Source organism: Triplophysa dalaica, chromosome 15 (genome assembly GCF_015846415.1).
Source record: "Triplophysa dalaica isolate WHDGS20190420 chromosome 15, ASM1584641v1, whole genome shotgun sequence".
Taxonomy (NCBI): Eukaryota; Metazoa; Chordata; class Actinopteri; order Cypriniformes; family Nemacheilidae; genus Triplophysa; species Triplophysa dalaica.
This window is the reverse complement of record NC_079556.1, coordinates 19785265-19803548: the sequence shown is the minus strand read 5'-3', so window position 1 is coordinate 19803548 and position 18284 is coordinate 19785265. Positions and strand designations below refer to the sequence as shown.

The window sequence follows — 18284 nt, the reverse complement described above, 5'->3', positions numbered from 1 at the left end:
CAGCAAAAGCACAAATCAAACAAAATTCATGTTTTTTTGCTTTGCAATGAGGAAAAAAGTGACATGAATACAGAAGTACCATTGTGATTTCCTGGTCTTGTGTAGAGACATTGGTATGAAAGTCAAGGACATAAATATAAAGAGTAAATGTTTTCAGTAAATCTGCTGTGATATGATGTGCACTCTGAATTTCAACAGACACACAGTCTCAGCGGAACTGAAGTTCATCTCACAACATCTATTCAAGAAAAACTTTACCCACAGATATAAAAAATCCTAGAACTGGTGATTTGTCCGGCTGAACTGGAGCTAGAATTGATTGTGCTTTTCAGCAAGAAATACCACATTAGATATAAGGAAGGTTTTGGTGAGAGAACAGAAGAACATTAGGAGTCTTCGGGGACGGTGTTCTGACTTTTCTTCTTCAGGTACTCGAGCACAAACACCTGCAGGATCTTGTTGAGGTTGTTGATGGAGGAGCGATCCAGATTCTCCTCGTTGTCGTCGAAGGTGTGCCACACGGCGGGAAAAGGAGTCGATATGAGGTGAAGAACTTGGACTCCTGTGAGAAATGCAGACAGTGATTTTACATGAACATTTATACAAGAACATCTCAAAACAGAGAAAGTCTTTTACCTCGGTTGAGAAACGGTATGTGATCATCCAGAATTAAACCCACGTGTTGGCTGGGCCAGAAGTACTGAGCCTCATTCGGGTGATTCTCCAGCACGGCGAGTGCATGTAGTCGACGCTCTAGACAACAGAAAAGAAGAAATATAAACACTTCATTCCTTTACATGTTAGTTCTTCAGATCTTCAGCCTAGTAAGAGACCCACAATACTTGGTTAAAGAAATGCTTTATAGAAAAATGAATATTCTGTCCTGCAGTTGGATTTCATTTAACAGTAAATGACACTTAAGATAGAATGATAGTGGTTGAGAGGATCAGTCGTCATGACCAAATGTTTATTTCACACCTTTAACCCTCTCACACACACAGCTTTGTTTCGGTATCTTTTTAGGAAAGAACCAGACACTTAAAGAGTGAAATGACTGTCCATGCCGATATTAATATAAGTACAGAACATTTATTAGAAATAGGAAAACTGTCCTCAAAACTGAAATCCAAGTAAAGGACTCTAAACGTATGAGAGTGAAAGAAGAAGGTGAAGATGTGATCAGAGAAAAGGGAGCAGAGAGATACAAACCGATATTTTGAAGTCTGGAAAGCCATCGGGTTGTGGTGGTGAACTGATTCCCGAAGCGTGGATCTGGACCTCCGATCAGATCCAGCAGCACAAACAGATCCTGAGACCATCAAGAGACGTCCAGACATTAGTTATATTTAACACTAGAACATTCTCAATATTTATGATTACCATCAGCATATGTGATTTTGGAGCATGTTCCTGTGATAGTCAATGTACATGTATACAAATTCTTGGTTATTTTCAACCCAGCATTGGTTCAAAAAGGAGAAAACCCAACCATTGGTTTAAAATAACCCAGCAAATGGTTTATATTTGACCCTACAATGGGTTAAAACAACCCAGCATTCTGGCTTGAAACAACCCAGCATAGTTCATTTACAACCCAGCAGGTTGGGTTTGTCCCTTTTTGACCCGATGCAGTGTTGAAAATAACCCAGCATTTTTTACTGTATGTTTTATCTAAAGTATACAGTTTATAACTTATTCACCTTAATACAATATAAATGTTAAGACCATGACAGCAATTAGAGACAGTCTTTGCATTTTATATAAGAGACAGTAAGTTATGTTCAGTTGTGTGTAAACTTTATGAGTGAATCAGTTTGTGTTTGTGAGGAAACCGTACGATGGCATCCAGCTGGTTGGTGTCGGTGGTCTCGGGTGGGTGTGCTGTTGTGCTCATTCTGTGTGCCAGATGCCGGGAGCCATACAGAGAATCTTCAGAGGTCCACTGATAGAGCGCCTCCTCTCCATCAAAAAACAACAACTGGAGAGACACATCTGACCCAGAGTCCTGAAACACACAAACACACGTATATATATACAGTATATACACACTGCCATCTTCTGGTGACAGATAAACACAACACAAAAAATGGTTCCCCAAACCAAACACTTCCATTATAATCATTATATAATATCTATATAATAATGATATACATTTTTCTCCGTGCCATTTCTGTGTGTGTTTTCACACCTTTATAACTTTCAGCTGCTCATCTTGAGCTCGCGTCAGCTCCAGGATCATAGAGCAGGGCACAGCAGAGTCTGTAGCGCCCACAAACTCACGAGCGTCCCACTGCGGAGGATAATACTTCGAATCATAGTGACAGGCCAACACTAACTGACGCTTCGCCGCCGGGTTGAGAGTGGCGATGATGTTGGTGAAGGGAAGCTGGCCGTAAGGAGTGTGAGCGTAGAAAGAATCCTCAGTCACGTCCCATCCCGCTTTCAGTGAACCGAGAGTCGATTTAATGTGCTTGAGAGAGAGAGAGAGAGAGAGAGTGAGAGTGAGAGAGAGAGAGAGCAAACTTGAATAAACGTCTCATTCGTAGGGGTTTGTGAGGGTCTTTCACGTGCACACTGACCTGTTGAACGGCTTGGCTCCCCGAGGAGCCTGGGTAGCGCACAACAAGCATGGGCTTCAGGTCGTTCTGCCACATCCGGTCCAGATCCGTCTGAGCTACAACGCTCCTCAGTTCACTGGAGCTCAGTGTGCTCGCTTCATGTTTCAGCTGAAGAGAGAAAAACACGCCGGCGTGAGGTTTTAACCATCCCTCTCATTATCATTCTCCATCTGAACTCACTTTCACCCTCCGTGGTGCAGTTTTGTGTACAATATTGCGTCCAGATCAGTCACGTCTGCAATCAAAAGTCAATATTATTGAAGAACACTATGAACGTTTCTCATCAAATGAACACAAATCCAGATCATTTTACTTCTACATTCATTTCACAACTATTTCTCATTTCATAATTTCTGTTTCATTCCACCCTGTTGAAAAAACAGCATATGCTGGTTTGGTATGTTTCGATGCTGGTTTGTGCTCGTTTAAGCTGGTCCATACCTGGTTTAAGCTGGTCAAACCAGCATCAAAACATACCTAACCCAGCATATGCTGTTTTCCAACAGGGCAAAGCCCTTTTAAAAGAATCTTTTGTGACAAACACGTGATAATGACACTCTTGGTTTACTGTAATGTTACTGCTGAACTGGTCATAGCTTGTTTGCAGGACAAAATGATACACTGCATACGTCTAGAACATAATTATGTGTTCAGAGTAAAACCATTCATGCCCACAGAATGTCCCTGTAAAGAAAGAAATCTGAAAGGCGTATATGTTCGGTGAATAACAGTTTAAAGATGCAGAAAATCAAATTCTCCAATGTTTCTGTTTGCTCTCAAAGTCCAGTTCTTCGTGTGCTGCGATTATTGATTCTCCGTGTGTTATTTAAACCCCTGCATTAGATAATCAGCAAATAGCCTATAAAACGTAAAAAACAACAGTATTTATATGTTGTTATAACTCTCATTATAAGTGAACAGGGAGCTCTAAATCTATAAATATCACGAAATCCTGCTGGTGGATCAATGATGGGGACCATGCTGCCATAGCAACGAGACAATAGGAGACTACATGAACTGCACACCAAGTCATCTGTCCGTTTATATAGTGTAAACAATCATCCGCTGGAGGGTCGAAATAAAAAACAAGAAGCAACAAAAATATTCAAAGCTTAAACAAATCTGCAGTATGGAAATATTTACAATGGATCAATGCAGTAAAATATTTCACTCTTCTTTTTATAATAAGCATTGATGGAATAAATGATAGGCTATATTCTGCGAATGACCGACCTGTAAGTTTATTTCAAAGACCTGAATGAACAGATAAAACGACGGAAAGCATCGTTTGTGTAAAGGTTGATACCTTCTCATCGCTCCGGATGACAGTGTCACAGAGAGTCCGTGTCGAGATGATGCTGATGAGAGACAGCAGACACATACATCGCTTTAACGCTGCCATATCCTCCCGTTTAAATCGCTGGCGAACAGACCGCACGACTCACATCATGTGAGAGGCGACTTTCGAAACCCACTACGGTGAAGGAGGGCCTCATGAATATTGATGACGCTCTGTGACGCGCGTCTGCCGCGGCGCGTAAATCCTACTATGCGACAGGATAGTTAATTAGTCAACATGACGCGGTGTAGCCTAGCAACGTCAGTCCGGCTCGTTAATATTCATGAGTATATGTTGATTTATTTTTTCAGCTTCATTACCATATTTTGTAGTCACAATGAAATGGTTGAGAAAAAGCAGAGAGTGGTTGATTATGAACACAAAATCAGATTGAATAAATGCATGAGATTGAGTCTCTTATGCTGACAGAATAAAAAATAAATAAAGTTAAATGTGTCTATCTTTAGTTATGCAGCATGTCACGTGGTACGTGGCACGTGGTCGCAGGCATGTGGACGCCCGGAAGTGTTTTGCAGTGTGAGTTTGTTCTGTGAACGCTGTCACTTTATAATTTCTCGTTTTTGTTCTGCTTGATAATAGAAGATTTATTTCGGGCTTGTTGCACAAGATGGATGACGAAATCGTAAATTTGAAGATGAAGCTTTTGGAGAAAGAAGGAGAGCTGGCAGATTTGAAGAGGAAACTTGATCAAATGGAAAAGGTCCTATAAGTTTAACTTTAACATGTCTTAAAAAATAATTTAACAATCTGAAAGGACACTTATGTTTCTCTAACATTTCTTGAGTTACAGGCACGCAAAATATCTCAAATTAACACGTCGAAACGTGTTTTTCCGCAATTTTGAACGGTCACCATCGCCATCATATGTTAACAGATCTTACAAATAGATAAACCAATCTCTGAAAATAAATATTATGGTGCTGGGATATTTCTCATGTCATTTTCAGCTCTTTAATATGGCTCCAAATTTCAGATGAAAGTTGGCATTATTCATCAGTGGCATGGGCATTTCATATTTTGGCTTTCATTACTACTGATGTTGGTCTTGCTTCTGTAAAAATTTGAGCCGGTGTTCTCTGGTTGAGTTGACACAGAAAGACCCTACAGCTTTCTTTTTGTAAGTAAATTCTCCAAGTGGAGACTAGAGTTGTAGTCGAGACCATCAAAACCGAGACCGGAGGGTATCGAGACCTAGACCTTAACAAGACTTTGAGGGGCTGAGACCAAGACCAAGGCAGGCAGAGACCGAGTCGAGACCAAGACCAGCACTCCCAAAATTCATTCAAAAGATCCACAAAACACTAAAAAGTTAAATAACAATAGAATGAATGTAGAACAGAAATGTATGTGTAGGATGTTTTATGTTCCATGTTTTATCACCCACCTACTGTAAAATATTAAAATTTGTGTGCAGGTAAACATTACAACAACTAAACATTAAAAAAAGCATTATTTAAAAGAAAAGATACATTAAAGTCTTTGACTTTCAACAAAACAAAACATTCAGTGACCTAATTAGTTTCATTGCTTTTTTATCTAATTAATAGCAAAATATTAATGTGTGTTCATTAAAATATTAATTCTGAGTGTGTTGCTCAGAAATGCACAAAAGTTCAGATTTGTTCTAGATTTGTTTTGGACTAGCCAAAATAGTGTTTAATTGTGTCTAAAATTTAAGTCACTTATTAACTCAAGGTTTATTGAATAATTAAACAAAATCAATATCACATCAGATGTTATAAATAAAAAAACAATCACATTTCGGATATTTTGGGCCTTGTTTGTATTCATTTTCTTGACAGATTTTTTTAAGACAATCCCCCATTCTTCTCTTACCAGCAGTAAGAGTAACAGACGTGACAGAAGAATCATATAAGGCACAAGTGGTGAATGCTTTTAAAGCAAGAAGTATAACATCAAATCACACGAAGGATGTTAACACATAAATCAGACAATCCACAAGCCATTTAGTGTAATTCCCACAGGTGTTTTCTTGACATAAAATCACGAGACCACGACAATACCGAGACCTCACTCAGTCGAGAACGAGACAAGACCAAGACCATCAAAAATGGTCTTGAGTAGTACAACACTAGTGGAGAATGTGCTAGTCCATCAAATCTACCATATGATCTTTCTGAATGGATGCCTACATATATTTCATTTGTTCATTAAAATTCCCAGTTTGTGATTTTTCCTCAGGGAAATTCAAGATTAACAGTGTTGCACGAGTCAGTGACTGATCTTCAACCGCTGAAATCACATACAACCTTGAGCAATGAAGACATCATGAGATACAGCAGACAGCTGCTCCTACCGGAGCTGGGCGTTCAAGGTTATACATTACATGACATTATATAGATACATTCTGCCTTAATATAACCGTTCTCAGTGTTTGGTAACATCTTTTTTTTTTCAAGGCCAGGTGTCCCTGTCAAATAAATCTGTTCTGGTGGTGGGATGTGGAGGTTTAGGTTGTCCTCTTGCGCAGTATCTCGCTGCAGCTGGAATAGGTAAACACATTTGGCATCTTTTCAACAAGTCTGGCTGCTTTGTTGGGACAATACTTCTACTGTACAAGCTGGTGATGGGTCAGTGTGTTTTTCGATTTACAGGCCGTCTGGGTCTGTTGGACTATGATGTGGTTGAGCTGAGTAACCTGCATAGACAGGTGCTTCACACAGAACTGACTCTGGGTCAGCCTAAAGCCCTCTCTGCTGCCGGGGCCATCAGCAGGTACATTATCACAGCATCTAACTATGGCTAGAAATACACAATGTGATGAGACAGTCAACTAAAACAGATAAATACGGAAATTATAAACCGTAATAGGAAAACAGAAGCAAAGGAATGAGAAACAAATCAATAGTTCAGGGAACGTAGCAAAATAAGAGTCCTGGAACTAAAAAATACAGAAACTCGATGAGGTGACAACTTGGAAAACAAATACAAAAATATTTCTGTTAATTGAAATTACTAAAATGTAGGCCTGACTATTATTTAAAAAAATCAACTAAAACTCAAATAAAAATATTGTAAACCTAAATCGCAATATATAAAAAATGTGTAAATAAGAAAGAAACAAAGGAACATATCTAAAATGAAACAAATATAGTAACTAAAGCTAAACTTATATTCATAAGGGAATCCAAATATATTACAAAACTAAAATACAAAAAATAGAAAACCCTATTGTTATTTATGTATCATATTAAATCTTAAATTAATCTTTACTCAACTTTGACAATAAGAGTTTAATGTTACCATATCTGTCAAGTTTCATAAACAACAGAAAACCCTAGAAACTCATCAGATTTGTCTTCTGGATCTATCCTTTGTGTGACAAACGGACAGAAATTTCATTCATTATTGGACAAATCTTTCTTTGTGGAAGCTTGCAAGTAAAATATATCACATTTGATTGGTCTGTTTTAAGTTCTATGTATTGAGGTGTTTTGTTACCTGGTATAGATGAGATGGGTGTTTGTGATCTTTCAGGTTGAACTCTGCGATACAGTGTGTCCCATATCACCTGCAGCTGACCAGAGAAAATGCCATACAACTCATTCAACAGTATCCACTCTCATTCACTGCATGAGTTCATGAAAGCTTTCCTCAGGCTAACTGTTGGTTCCTTGACTGTTGTGTCCTCATGTTTGACATTGTGGCCGACTGTTCGGACAATGTTCCTACACGATACCTCGTGAACGATGCCTGCGTTCTCACCGGCAAACCTCTAGTGTCGGCCAGTGCTTTACGAATGGAGGGACAGGTATATGACTTTTAAAGAATATTTTATCTGACTAGAAGATCTTTCTCTTACAAGTGTGCATTCTTTCTCTTTTTTTGTGCCCTGTAGCTCACAGTGTATAACTACAGAGGAGGGCCGTGTTACAGGTGTTTATACCCCTCGCCTCCTCCGCCCAACACCGTCACTAACTGCTCCGATGGAGGAGTTCTGGGAGTGGGTCAGTATTCACACAACGCGCACAATGCGTGCAAGGCAACACTGATATTTGTTTAGACATTCAGGCTCCATTTACCTACGTTACAGTTCTTTCATTACTCACTCAACCTCTCATCATTTCAAACCTGTTTGACTTTCTTTCTTTCGACGAACACACAAGAACATATTTAGATATTTAGATGAATGTGGTTAACCGGCACCCATTCACTTGCATTGGTTTTGTATCCATACATTAAAAGTGTACTGGTGACACTGCTTCGGTTTGCAACTTTCTTCAAAACATCTTCTTTTGTGTTCTGCGGAAGATAGAAAGTCATACATGTTTGAAATTATAAGAGGGTCAATAAATGATGACAGAATTAAAATTTTGTAATACTACACATATAAAATATTGGATACTATTTAGTTCCTATTTAAAATTTAAAAGAGTCACATGGTTACAATCTGTCTATCTCCCTGCGTTCATATTGTGACATCTCAGCCAAAAAAATAAAATGAAATGAAAGACAAAAAAAAACAATTCAGTAGATATTGTGAAAACATATGTCAAAAGAATTTGTCCAAACACTTTTTGAATAATACTGTGACCTGAAAAAGTATTCTTCCTCACAGAAACTAAACTTGTGAGACTTTGAAACTTGGCTCTGAAAAGAAACTTTGAAAATTTTGTAACTAGAAGAAAACATAAAAAAGTATATATTCAATTTATATTTTTGGTCTTTAATATCTGATGTGTTTAATCATTTTTTGATTGACTTTTGTTTCGCAAAAGCGAAACAGAATTTAGATTAAGAGTATTTTCACACACACATCTGACAGGATGGTTAAAACCTGAACTTTCCTAAAGGTTTTATTCTTTTGCTGCCTTGCAAGCACATCTGGAAAAGAAAATGTATCTTACCATGAAGATGTGTTGTTAAGGCATTTCTCAACAAAACCTTTTCCTGGCCAGTCTTTCATATTAGTTGAGTTCATGTTGCTGGGATAATATAACTAAATGATTTCTTTCCATACATTGCAGTGCCTGGAATTATGGGCTGCCTTCAAGCTTTAGAAGTTTTGAAAATTGCGTCGGTCAAGGTTGTATCCTTTGCACTGCGCAATCTGATCTGAAACAATCACGGCTCATAAACACAACTATTATAATACTGTGACTCGAATAACTCTTTAACCTGTGAGTTCAGCTTCATTTGAGAAGCAGTTGTTGATGTTTGATGGCCAGGAGGGACGTTTCCGTTCCATTCGGCTGCGGGCCAAGCAGGCCGGGTGTGCGGTGTGTGGAGAGACCCCTACAGTGACCCAACTGCAAGACTATGAGCGCTTCTGTGGATCCGCCGCCACCGATAAGGTTATACTGTACCTCAGAATGTCATAACTGACATAAACTGCCATCAATAATAGAAAACATAGAAATCTTGTTTTTTTAACTATCTAATAAAGAGCTTTTGTTAGACCAGATCACCCTTGGTCTTCAGCTGCCCATTTTGCATGTATACTTGTTTTAGTTTTTATACTCTCTATTTATAATCTCTACATTTTTGTTTCCATCTCGTTTCCAGTGTCGCAGACTGAATATTTTGACCAAAGAACAGAGAGTCTCTGTGCAGGTATACATAGCAATGTTTCTTATGGCATTGAGTAGTTTTTTGATGATATCTCTAGTAGAAAAATGTTCAGCGTTAGAATAAAGCAGATCTGCTCTTAAACCATGACATGATTTTTGACTCGTTGCAGGAGTATAAGGAGATTGTGGACAGCTCGACCCCTCACCTCCTGCTCGACGTTCGGCCCAAAGTTGAGGTGGACATTTGCTGTCTGAAAACCTCTATCAGTATCCTTTTCCATTTTCTCGCCTCATAAGAGTTTAACATTTGCTTTATTGAAATATAAATATGATATTTATTTTGCCAAAAATGCTTTGATGTAGCTTTATTCTTTTCCCGAGGTCAACATGTACTACATTTGTGGGTCAGCATACCCGATAAGGTCCGTATCCTTGAGGATGGGTTTCTAAGAGTATAGAATGTTGAGCAATAACACGGTAGACAAGTGTCCCACACCTATTGAAAGAACAGATTGTTTATTTTGAAGGTGGGCTGTTGGTAATTGCTAGTCTTTCCCTGGAAATCAGCAATTTACTTTTATTAATGTAATAAAGCTACTGAACTTGTTATAAAATTTTCTGAGCTTACACGGTAGACATTCCACTTGCTAGTTTGGAGGAGAAGAAATCTGAACAGATCTCACTGTTGAAGGATCAAATCTGTGAACTTAAACAACACGGGGGTATCACATCACAAGTCCCAGGTATGTATGAATTAGGGATGTCAAATGATTAATCGAAGGCGGAATAAACGTTTTTGTTTACATAATATGTCTGTGTACTGTGCATATTAATTTTGCATTTATAAACACATAAACATACATGTATACATATTTATGAAATATTTAGTTGTTCATTTATATTAAACAAACATTTTATTTGTATATTAATGTTTAATTATTTATTTATTTTTCTTAAATATATGCATGTGTATGTTTATATGAATACAAATAATATAATCGTTTGACATCCCTAGTATGAATATAATCCTAAATTTTGTGATAATATAATATTCTTCACCCATAAACATCACCCTGTGCGGGCCTTTGATGTATTTGAGTAATTCTTTACGCACATTAAACTCTAGTCTAGATGTCTTTTATTAAATGGCATACTCAAAACAGCTGGCCCACTGTTCAAGAATACATTTTTATACCTGAGATTTTTAAGTATTTGAGCCAATAAACTGGGTTCTGATTTAATAGTGTTTGCCGAGAACATTTACATATATTCATTTAGCAGACACACTTATCCCCTGATGTACAAATGAGGAGGGAACATTTGAAATGATGCCTTAATAACTAAAAGGCATTGCTGTAAAGGGTGTGCAGTATATTGCTACCCTCTTTAAGGGCTTTTAACAAGCAACTTTATGAGTGAGAGTAAAAGCTTACTGGATTTGTTGTTTTCTTATCTTTTGCTTTAGTGTTTGTGCTTTGTAAACTTGGCAATGATTCTCAGAAGGCAGTTCAGGTCCTAGAGAAGATGTCTGGGAAAGAAATCGAGCCGGTTACGCTGAAGGACATCAGTGGAGGATTAATGGCGTGGGCTAACAAAATAGACCCCTCTTTTCCTCAATATTAACTGCTATTTTTTGTATTGTAAATGATTTTATGAATAAAATGTATAAAGATACAATGAACTCCTGTTTAATTATTTGATTTTACATTAGTGCTAGTTCCAAGTATTTTCATTGTTTTTTTAAATGGCACTAAAACAACAGTATTAATAGGTTCCTCATTTATTATTGTTTGTTCATTTTCCATCTGGAATGGCAAAGAGACAAACATTTTCATCATACTTTTTTTTAATTGCTGCTTTTATGTAAACATATATCCAGTCAAATCGAAGGCTTACAGACAGGTTTTGGTTTTCAACCTAATGACGGAAGGTCGTGGGTTCGATCCCAGGGGATGGCACATACTTAGAAACAAATGTATAGGATAATGCAATGTAAGTTTCATTGGATAAAAGCGTCTGCCAAATCCGTAAACGTATATGTAATGACACAACTGCACAACTGTTACACCAACAATTATCACAGAATTATGATTGATTGTTTTTTAACGTTTGAACTTTTAGAGGGACACCACTTACCACAGCAAATGATAATGTGCCTTCTTATTATGTACCATTGGGTTTTATTCAGAGTCTTAAATAAATATACATAATGAATAGTTATAGCAATGCTCACAGGCGATTATCTAGTTACTTTTCTTTTCATCTTCTTGTTAGAAACCTTTCATTCATGTGTTTTTTTTTATGTGTAGATTTTTATGTTTGTGCATTACTTTCAGATCTGTTATAAGTTATCTTCCAATGTGTACTGGTTTCTTAAAATGATCTTTTACTAATGACCTGACCAGAATTAAAGGGAAATTATTTCTTGACAATTACCTGTCTTCATGCTGTCTAATGTAGCATTCTTCCATAACCTTATAGGAGGACCATGGTTTCATTATAGAAAAGTGTAGTAACCATGTATTTTAGCAGATTGATTACCATTTATAAAAATTGTGAGACAAGTTGTGACATAATGGTAAAATTGGTTAGTTTGATCTTCCTACGAATTAAGCTTGAATTAATAATGAATTAAATGAGGCTGTCCATCCCTTGTTCTTAGCACTGCATGAGTTTTAACATGAGAGTTAGTAGATAAAAGTGCATTATATATAATACCCCTAAATATTATACAATATTTCCCCGTATATTATATCATACCGATTTATTATGTAATAAATCCATTCAAATCAGAGTCAGATGGTCAGTCAGATGTACACTACTGGTCAAATATTTTGGGACACTTTCTCACGTGTTTATTATTGTTCTAAAATGTGGAAAAATATAAACTCATCAAAATGATTAAATAAAATAAAGGGAACTTGAGGTTTCACCCTGATAAACATCATTTAAGTAGTTATCATATTCTGTGCTCTTATTGGCTTTTCTTTCTTCATTATTCAGTCAGTCATCCATTTAAAAAAAAAATGGATCAAATAAAAAATGATATGTTTGACTACTAAACTAATTTCAGACATTTAAGCACACCTTCAGATCAAGAGTTTTTAAAATAATGAGGAACATTTCACTCAAGTGCCCCAAAACCTTTGACCGGTAATGTAGTCGTAGACAACCTTATTTATTTAGATCAAATGCGAACAATTATATCTGTTATTTTGGATGTTTTGAAGTTTAAACTGAAAACCACCAGTCGACTACATCAAAGAAATAGTGACCGATTGCGGAGATCTTTCTGAGGCGTCATTGCGTCATCACGGCTGTGAAACGACGCCGACAGAGGGCGCGCGCACGCCCTGAGTGAGCGCTCACATAACGGAAACTGCGCGCGAGAGACGGCGGAGAGGGGCAAGAGAAAAACATTTCTGCACTTTTCAAGCTCAACTTCAGCCATTTCCATCAGGCTTCTACCGTCTCCGTCCGCGCGGGCCTTCTTATTTATTTCAAACCGGTAGCGAAGGCGCGCGCGAAAAGTCGTTATGTGTGACGAAAAGAGGAGAGAAAGTTTTCTAATGCAACTGAAGTGAAGAAGCGATGCTCCACAGGCTGTTTAAAAGCCGTAACGTTAAAGCTCTACAGAAGAAACCGAGAGGACTTGAAAGTTAGCTTTCCCTTCGTAGTACGCTTCTCTTGTCGGTTCACTTGTTAGGAAAACGCCTTTCCAGCGTTAAAGGTATGATCGCTCACTTCTGCCTCCCTCAACTGTGTATCTGTTGTGGCTTTGATGCTTTGTGAGTTCTTAAGATTGTGTTGTTGAACAAAGACATTGTATAACTTGTTTTGCTGGTGTTTGTGGTCTCGTGCCAGTTATGCGATCTAGGGTGGGAGGGTCTCCAGATGTGCCTCCAGATGTTCTTCATAGCAAATGACAAAAAGTGTGCAAAACACATCTAGATATGATAAGATATGACGTTATACCCTAATGTGAATGTTTGCTACTCCTTATTTGAGTGCGTTGTTGGCTTCTGTACCCTTCTGTCTGCGAACTGTAGATGAAGGACATGATGTCAAATCTCTTTTGTCTCAAACAGGAATGAGAGTTGAATGAGTCCCTGGTTTACAATGGCAGTCACTTTGTCGAGCATCCCGCCTCACAGCGCCACTCAACCCAACGTGTGCAAAAAACTGCACTGGAGGCTGCGCACACGACAGTGAAGGACTCCGGGCCATTCACGTCAGCCGGGAGAACTGTTAAAACGTAGCGGTTGGAACACCGAGGATCTCAAATGCCTGTGGCATTCCCTTGTCATCTGTCATAGGACAGAAGGATCCTGTGTTTCATTGAAATAGTGGCTAGGTGGACGTCAGCCACGGTTTTCAAGCCTGTCACCCTCCACTTTTACACTGTGACCCTTTCAATCTGCGGAGGAAACTAATGTCTGCCAGCAGCAGCACGTCTCCTCTGACCTTACCCAAACACTTCGTCCACTCTCCGCATCAGACTGCACCCCCTACCCCCTCTCCATCACCCAGCCCTCCGGTGCCGCTCTGCGTCCGTCCTCTCCAATGGGAATCACAGCGTTCCGAGTCCCACAAGCTCCTTTAACGGGGTCTCCTTCCTCCTTCAGATCGGACTAACCAGGGAGATGGTGACCCTGGAGCCGCACGACCTGACGCTCAGTTCCGTCAAGGATTTGGTCTGCTCCATAGTCGATCAAAAGGTAATGAAAGGCTTTAGTCAACACTTGAACATCTCCCTATTGGAGGTGCGCTTTTGGTTGAGAAGTTGTAGTTAGATGAAAGGATTACCATTATGTTTGAATTTGAATTCTGTTCATTTTTATAAAAGGGTGAGAGTAATTGACTGAAGCGTGCTCTTTCCGGTAATCTTCAGGAAGTTGATTTGGGTGAATGAGCCTCGGGACCATTAGTGACTTATTAAAACACATTTCATTCAATTTCATCTCATATAAATCTGCTCTGATCCATGATGTGCAATTTCATAAACACAGCAGATGACGCATGTTGGTAATGGTAGCAACATGTTTGGCACAAGGCACAACGTTTCACACCTATACATTTTAAATGAGAAAGTTAGACCAAGCCTTTTCTGAAAGGTGAAAAAGTCAGAAGGCTTTTTATACTTTTTCGTTTAAATACTTGGGTAATTTCTAGAGTTTTTGACGTTTACATGGTATATACGCTTAATGTGTGTTTAAAGAGACTAATTGAAGGTTGAATAATATACAGAGTTGTTGCCTAGGGTGGTTGTCATGGCGTTTTAAGACAGTTTCTAATGTGTCACGTTTTTGGGATAGATGTAGTGAATGGACCCATTAGTCATTTCTGAGTATGCAAATTTTGTTTTCACTTTGCCCAGATTTGCAGTTGGGGCAACTTGGCACCAGATTTTGGGCAGTCAGAGTTGACAGATTTTAGAAAAAACTCACAGTGCACAGTAATCTGCCCAACCAAAGATGCTTGCTCTTTTACAGCTTTGTTTATTTTCATTTAACATGATTCCAAGTTGGCAAGTACGTGATGCCTAGTATTTTGTAATATGTCCAGATTATAAAAGCCGATTAGTGGCAAATCTAGTAGATGTATCTTAAAGTCCCAATGAAATAAAAAATTACAATGTTTTTTTTCATGAAATATTGCAGCGTTTATTGTTAACTCTTTCACTGCCATTGACGAGTTATCTCGTCATTAAAAAAAAAACGGTTCCCCACCAAAGACGAGTTCTTCCTGCAAGCAGGTGGCGCTTTTACACACCTTTGGGAAAAAGTACAGAATCCCAAAACCTAGAACGTATATTTCTTATCGGTTTTTAAAGATTTTAATCTGGGCGAAATCTTTGACCAAAAACTTCAATTATCTCATCTTTAATTAAAGTTTAATTAAAGTGATGCATTTTTGAAGAAACCTACCAACATCTAAGGATTGATAAAAAAAGAACAAATGAAGAAAGAAGAATACGGTTTCTTTTGTTTAAAAGCAAAGACTCTATTCTTTCATTGGACATATTGTTTGTACACATATATTCTTTTTAGAAATGTACTGTGAGCCATTAAATTTGGTGAAAATGTTAAAAACGCTGGTGTAGGCTGGCAACTTTAAGAGTAAAGGGGTCATATGACACGGCTAAAGTGAATATTATTGTTGGTTTTAATCAAATTAAACGGGTAAATGCGATTTAAGGTTAAAAAACGCTGTATTTTCCACATACCGTGCATGTTTGTGTCTTCTCTTTGCCCCTCCTCTCTGAAACTTGCAGATTTTAAACAAAGCTCACAACACAAACTAGATAAACTGGCATAGAGACCAATCAGCGAATATTTAATGTACATTCATTATCAAGGCTTTAGAGGTGACAGTTTGGCTTTCAGTGCAGTTAACCGAGTCGCACACCAAACAAGAAGTGTGAGCATCATGTCGAGGACAGCTCACAGAATGCATACATTCTGTAGGAACAAGCTCAAATTCAAAGTCTACTTCTGGTAGCAGTTCAATCAGTTTAACTTATTTTTATGTTATTACTTGGCGAATAGGCTGTTAATCAGGTTAATAAATCCATTTTTGTTTGCTGTTAATGAAATCAGTAGGGAAGCAAAAAGCATGTGATCCATAAGCGCTAGGTTTTAAAGTGACCCTAACACACAGGGTTTCTGCCAATCTCATATTAATCTTGAGTACCTATAGAGTAGTATTGCATACTTCATATCTTAGAAGAGTGTTTGTTTGATCACATTTATAAAAGATAGATACAGCTGTACAATTATTTCCTATATCATACGGCGCGTGCGGGGGGAGGGGTAGGCTGAACTAAAGCACATTGTCAACAAAACATCAGTTTAAGTCACCGCCTGCGGTTCATGTCCGGCATCATTTAGTGCTGGGACGGCTTTATATATCAGTTTCAAATTATTTCCAAATCCAGCGTAAAATCCATCGATTAAATAACATTCATCACCCAAATGCAGTGAACAAACAAACACCTGAACTTCGCGAACATATACTCTCTCTCTCCTGCAGTGAAAGTGATGTCTGCACATGCTCCTTCTCCTGCTCTCCATGATGCCGCGTGGGCATGTCGCGTGATTTTGACAGGCGACTAAGCGGGCCCGGTCCACTGTTTAAACTGACACTGTTTTATTTATATGTCACTATACACCATAAATAATTACCACTGCTTAATGTCGCCAGATGACGTCATGCGCTAATTTGCATATCAGTAACAACATCACATAGGGATGTGCAATTAATTGAAAATAATCAAATTCGTAAATTTTCTCCTTCAACAATTGCAAAAACAAAATAATCAAGGTAAGACGATTATTGTGCCACATTCCATTTTGCAAGGATCCTCTCTTCTTGTGCGCAGCCCCCTCCCTTTACAGTGGTTCGGCTGTTCAATTTCTTTACATGTATTTTTTTCAGTTTAATTCACAGTTTAAAAGCCATGTTTTTTTAATTTTCTATGTTGTTTTAAAAGTTAATGAGTAATTGTGTTTAATAATCAGGATCTTAATATTGGCCAAAATAGTCGTGATTAAGATTTAAGCAGCCCAAGTGCTTCAGGTATGCTTCATATCTCTATTCTCTGAGCTGTCGTAAACAGTATTATATTAAAACAATAAACCCACATGCACAATAAATAGGTTTTTAATATCTTATTTTTCTGTTTCTGTTGGCAGAGAAGAAAAACTATGTAAGAGAGAGTGAACTTAAAACTACACAAGCATTTACTTTCGTTGAACAGAGCTAGATTCCGTTTGTATTCATGTTTATGCGTCCATACAGTCATCGCGTTTTAAATCATAAATGCTCAATCAAGGTCAATAAGTGATTAGTTCTTGGAATCACTGTTTGTACATGCTTAGTTCATTCACGCGTCACTGCGTTCTGAACTGAATGTGCTGCTTCTCCCTGCCGCTCACTGAACAGAGTAGACACATGGAGAGGCTGTGTTGCACTGGGAAAGAAAAGACTCCCTCTCGCGGGGCAGTAGAAGTGAAGCAGAATGTTTCGCTAAGTCAGAAAGACTTACTTAGAAAGAAGCTAGATTTGTCGCTAGTCGCTTTTAAAAAAAATAAGTCGCCAATTGGAATTTCAAAAGTCGCCAAATTTATCGACAAAGTCACCAAGTTGGCAATACTAAACAGATGAAAAGCACTGTAAAATTGTGCGTTTGCTTTATTACATTTGTTTGTGCTAAATTATTTGAGTATTTGTTCTAATTTTATTACTAACTGATTGTCTATTATTATTAGAGTTAGGCTAATAGTTTTATGCTATTATGACCTTATTTATTAAGATTGCATAGGTAAAAAACAAACTTATTGCTAGACATTATGGTTTATTTATTACTTTTTGTGGCTGGCAGGTCAAAATTTTGTCAGGGACAGTAAAAATTTAGAAATTAATGAATGCATAATAATCGTCATAATCATACCAACAAAATCTATAATCCGTGCATACATATTCGTGTGCCCTCATAATCTTTAGTTAAAATCTGAAAATGGATTTCTGCTTTGTTGTGACTATCCATCTTTAATGACATATGGAAGACGGCTTGGGCGGAGCATCCGTTAACCCCACCTTCAACTGTCAGTCTGCTCCGTTCCATTTCAAAATGCACGTCTGTTTTTAAACATCAATCTTCCGGTTCATGGGGACTTTAAGGTACAGATAAATAATTTAGTATTTGTGGTATTTGTGCAAATCAAGTATAACCATACCAAAATCACTCTGACTGGAGTGGACAATTTGTGAAGT

At 37.9% G+C, this 18284-nt stretch overlaps 3 protein-coding genes across 3 annotated transcripts in view; 2 read left to right on the top strand and 1 right to left on the bottom strand.

Annotated features, from left to right (window-relative positions):
- Positions 1-15: 15 nt before the first annotated feature.
- Positions 16-4085, bottom strand: qpct (glutaminyl-peptide cyclotransferase). The gene is made up of 7 exons (XM_056768155.1): positions 3925-4085; positions 2580-2726; positions 2189-2470; positions 1838-2005; positions 1210-1309; positions 637-753; positions 16-562 (listed from the first exon to the last, which is right to left on the bottom strand). Exons 1-7 carry the CDS (start codon positions 4018-4020, stop codon positions 387-389), a joined length of 1086 nt encoding a protein of 361 aa, XP_056624133.1. The 5' UTR covers positions 4021-4085; the 3' UTR covers positions 16-386.
- A 445-nt stretch (positions 4086-4530) lies between these two features.
- On the top strand, positions 4531-11190 carry mocs3 (molybdenum cofactor synthesis 3). Its single transcript, XM_056767976.1, has 13 exons — positions 4531-4678; positions 6181-6313; positions 6399-6491; positions 6594-6714; positions 7477-7553; positions 7635-7750; positions 7838-7946; positions 8967-9015; positions 9125-9293; positions 9505-9552; positions 9680-9776; positions 10145-10252; positions 10975-11190. The coding sequence occupies exons 1-13, from the start codon at positions 4586-4588 to the stop codon at positions 11130-11132; spliced, it is 1371 nt and encodes a 456-aa protein (XP_056623954.1). The 5' UTR covers positions 4531-4585; the 3' UTR covers positions 11133-11190.
- A 1701-nt stretch (positions 11191-12891) lies between these two features.
- Positions 12892-18284, top strand: part of prkd3 (protein kinase D3) — a 46577-nt gene continuing 41184 nt past the window's right edge. The window contains 3 exon segments of the mRNA XM_056767092.1: positions 12892-13239; positions 13598-14064; positions 14066-14227. Of these exon segments, the coding sequence (XP_056623070.1) occupies positions 13942-14064; positions 14066-14227 (285 nt within the window). The 5' untranslated portion in view covers positions 12892-13239; positions 13598-13941.

Coding starts and splice junctions, on each gene's coding strand:
- qpct (XM_056768155.1), bottom strand. CDS start 4,020: ATGGCAGCGTTAAAGCGATGTATGTGTCTGCTGTCTCTCATCAGCATC. Junction 2,471..2,579: donor GGAGCCAAGCCGTTCAACAG/GTCAGTGTGCAC, acceptor CTCTCTCTCAAG/CACATTAAATCGACTCTCGG. Junction 563..636: donor CATACCGTTTCTCAACCGAG/GTAAAAGACTTT, acceptor CATTTCTCACAG/GAGTCCAAGTTCTTCACCTC.
- mocs3 (XM_056767976.1), top strand. CDS start 4,586: ATGGATGACGAAATCGTAAATTTGAAGATGAAGCTTTTGGAGAAAGAA. Junction 7,947..8,966: donor TGGAGGAGTTCTGGGAGTGG/GTCAGTATTCAC, acceptor CATACATTGCAG/TGCCTGGAATTATGGGCTGC. Junction 9,553..9,679: donor AACAGAGAGTCTCTGTGCAG/GTATACATAGCA, acceptor GACTCGTTGCAG/GAGTATAAGGAGATTGTGGA.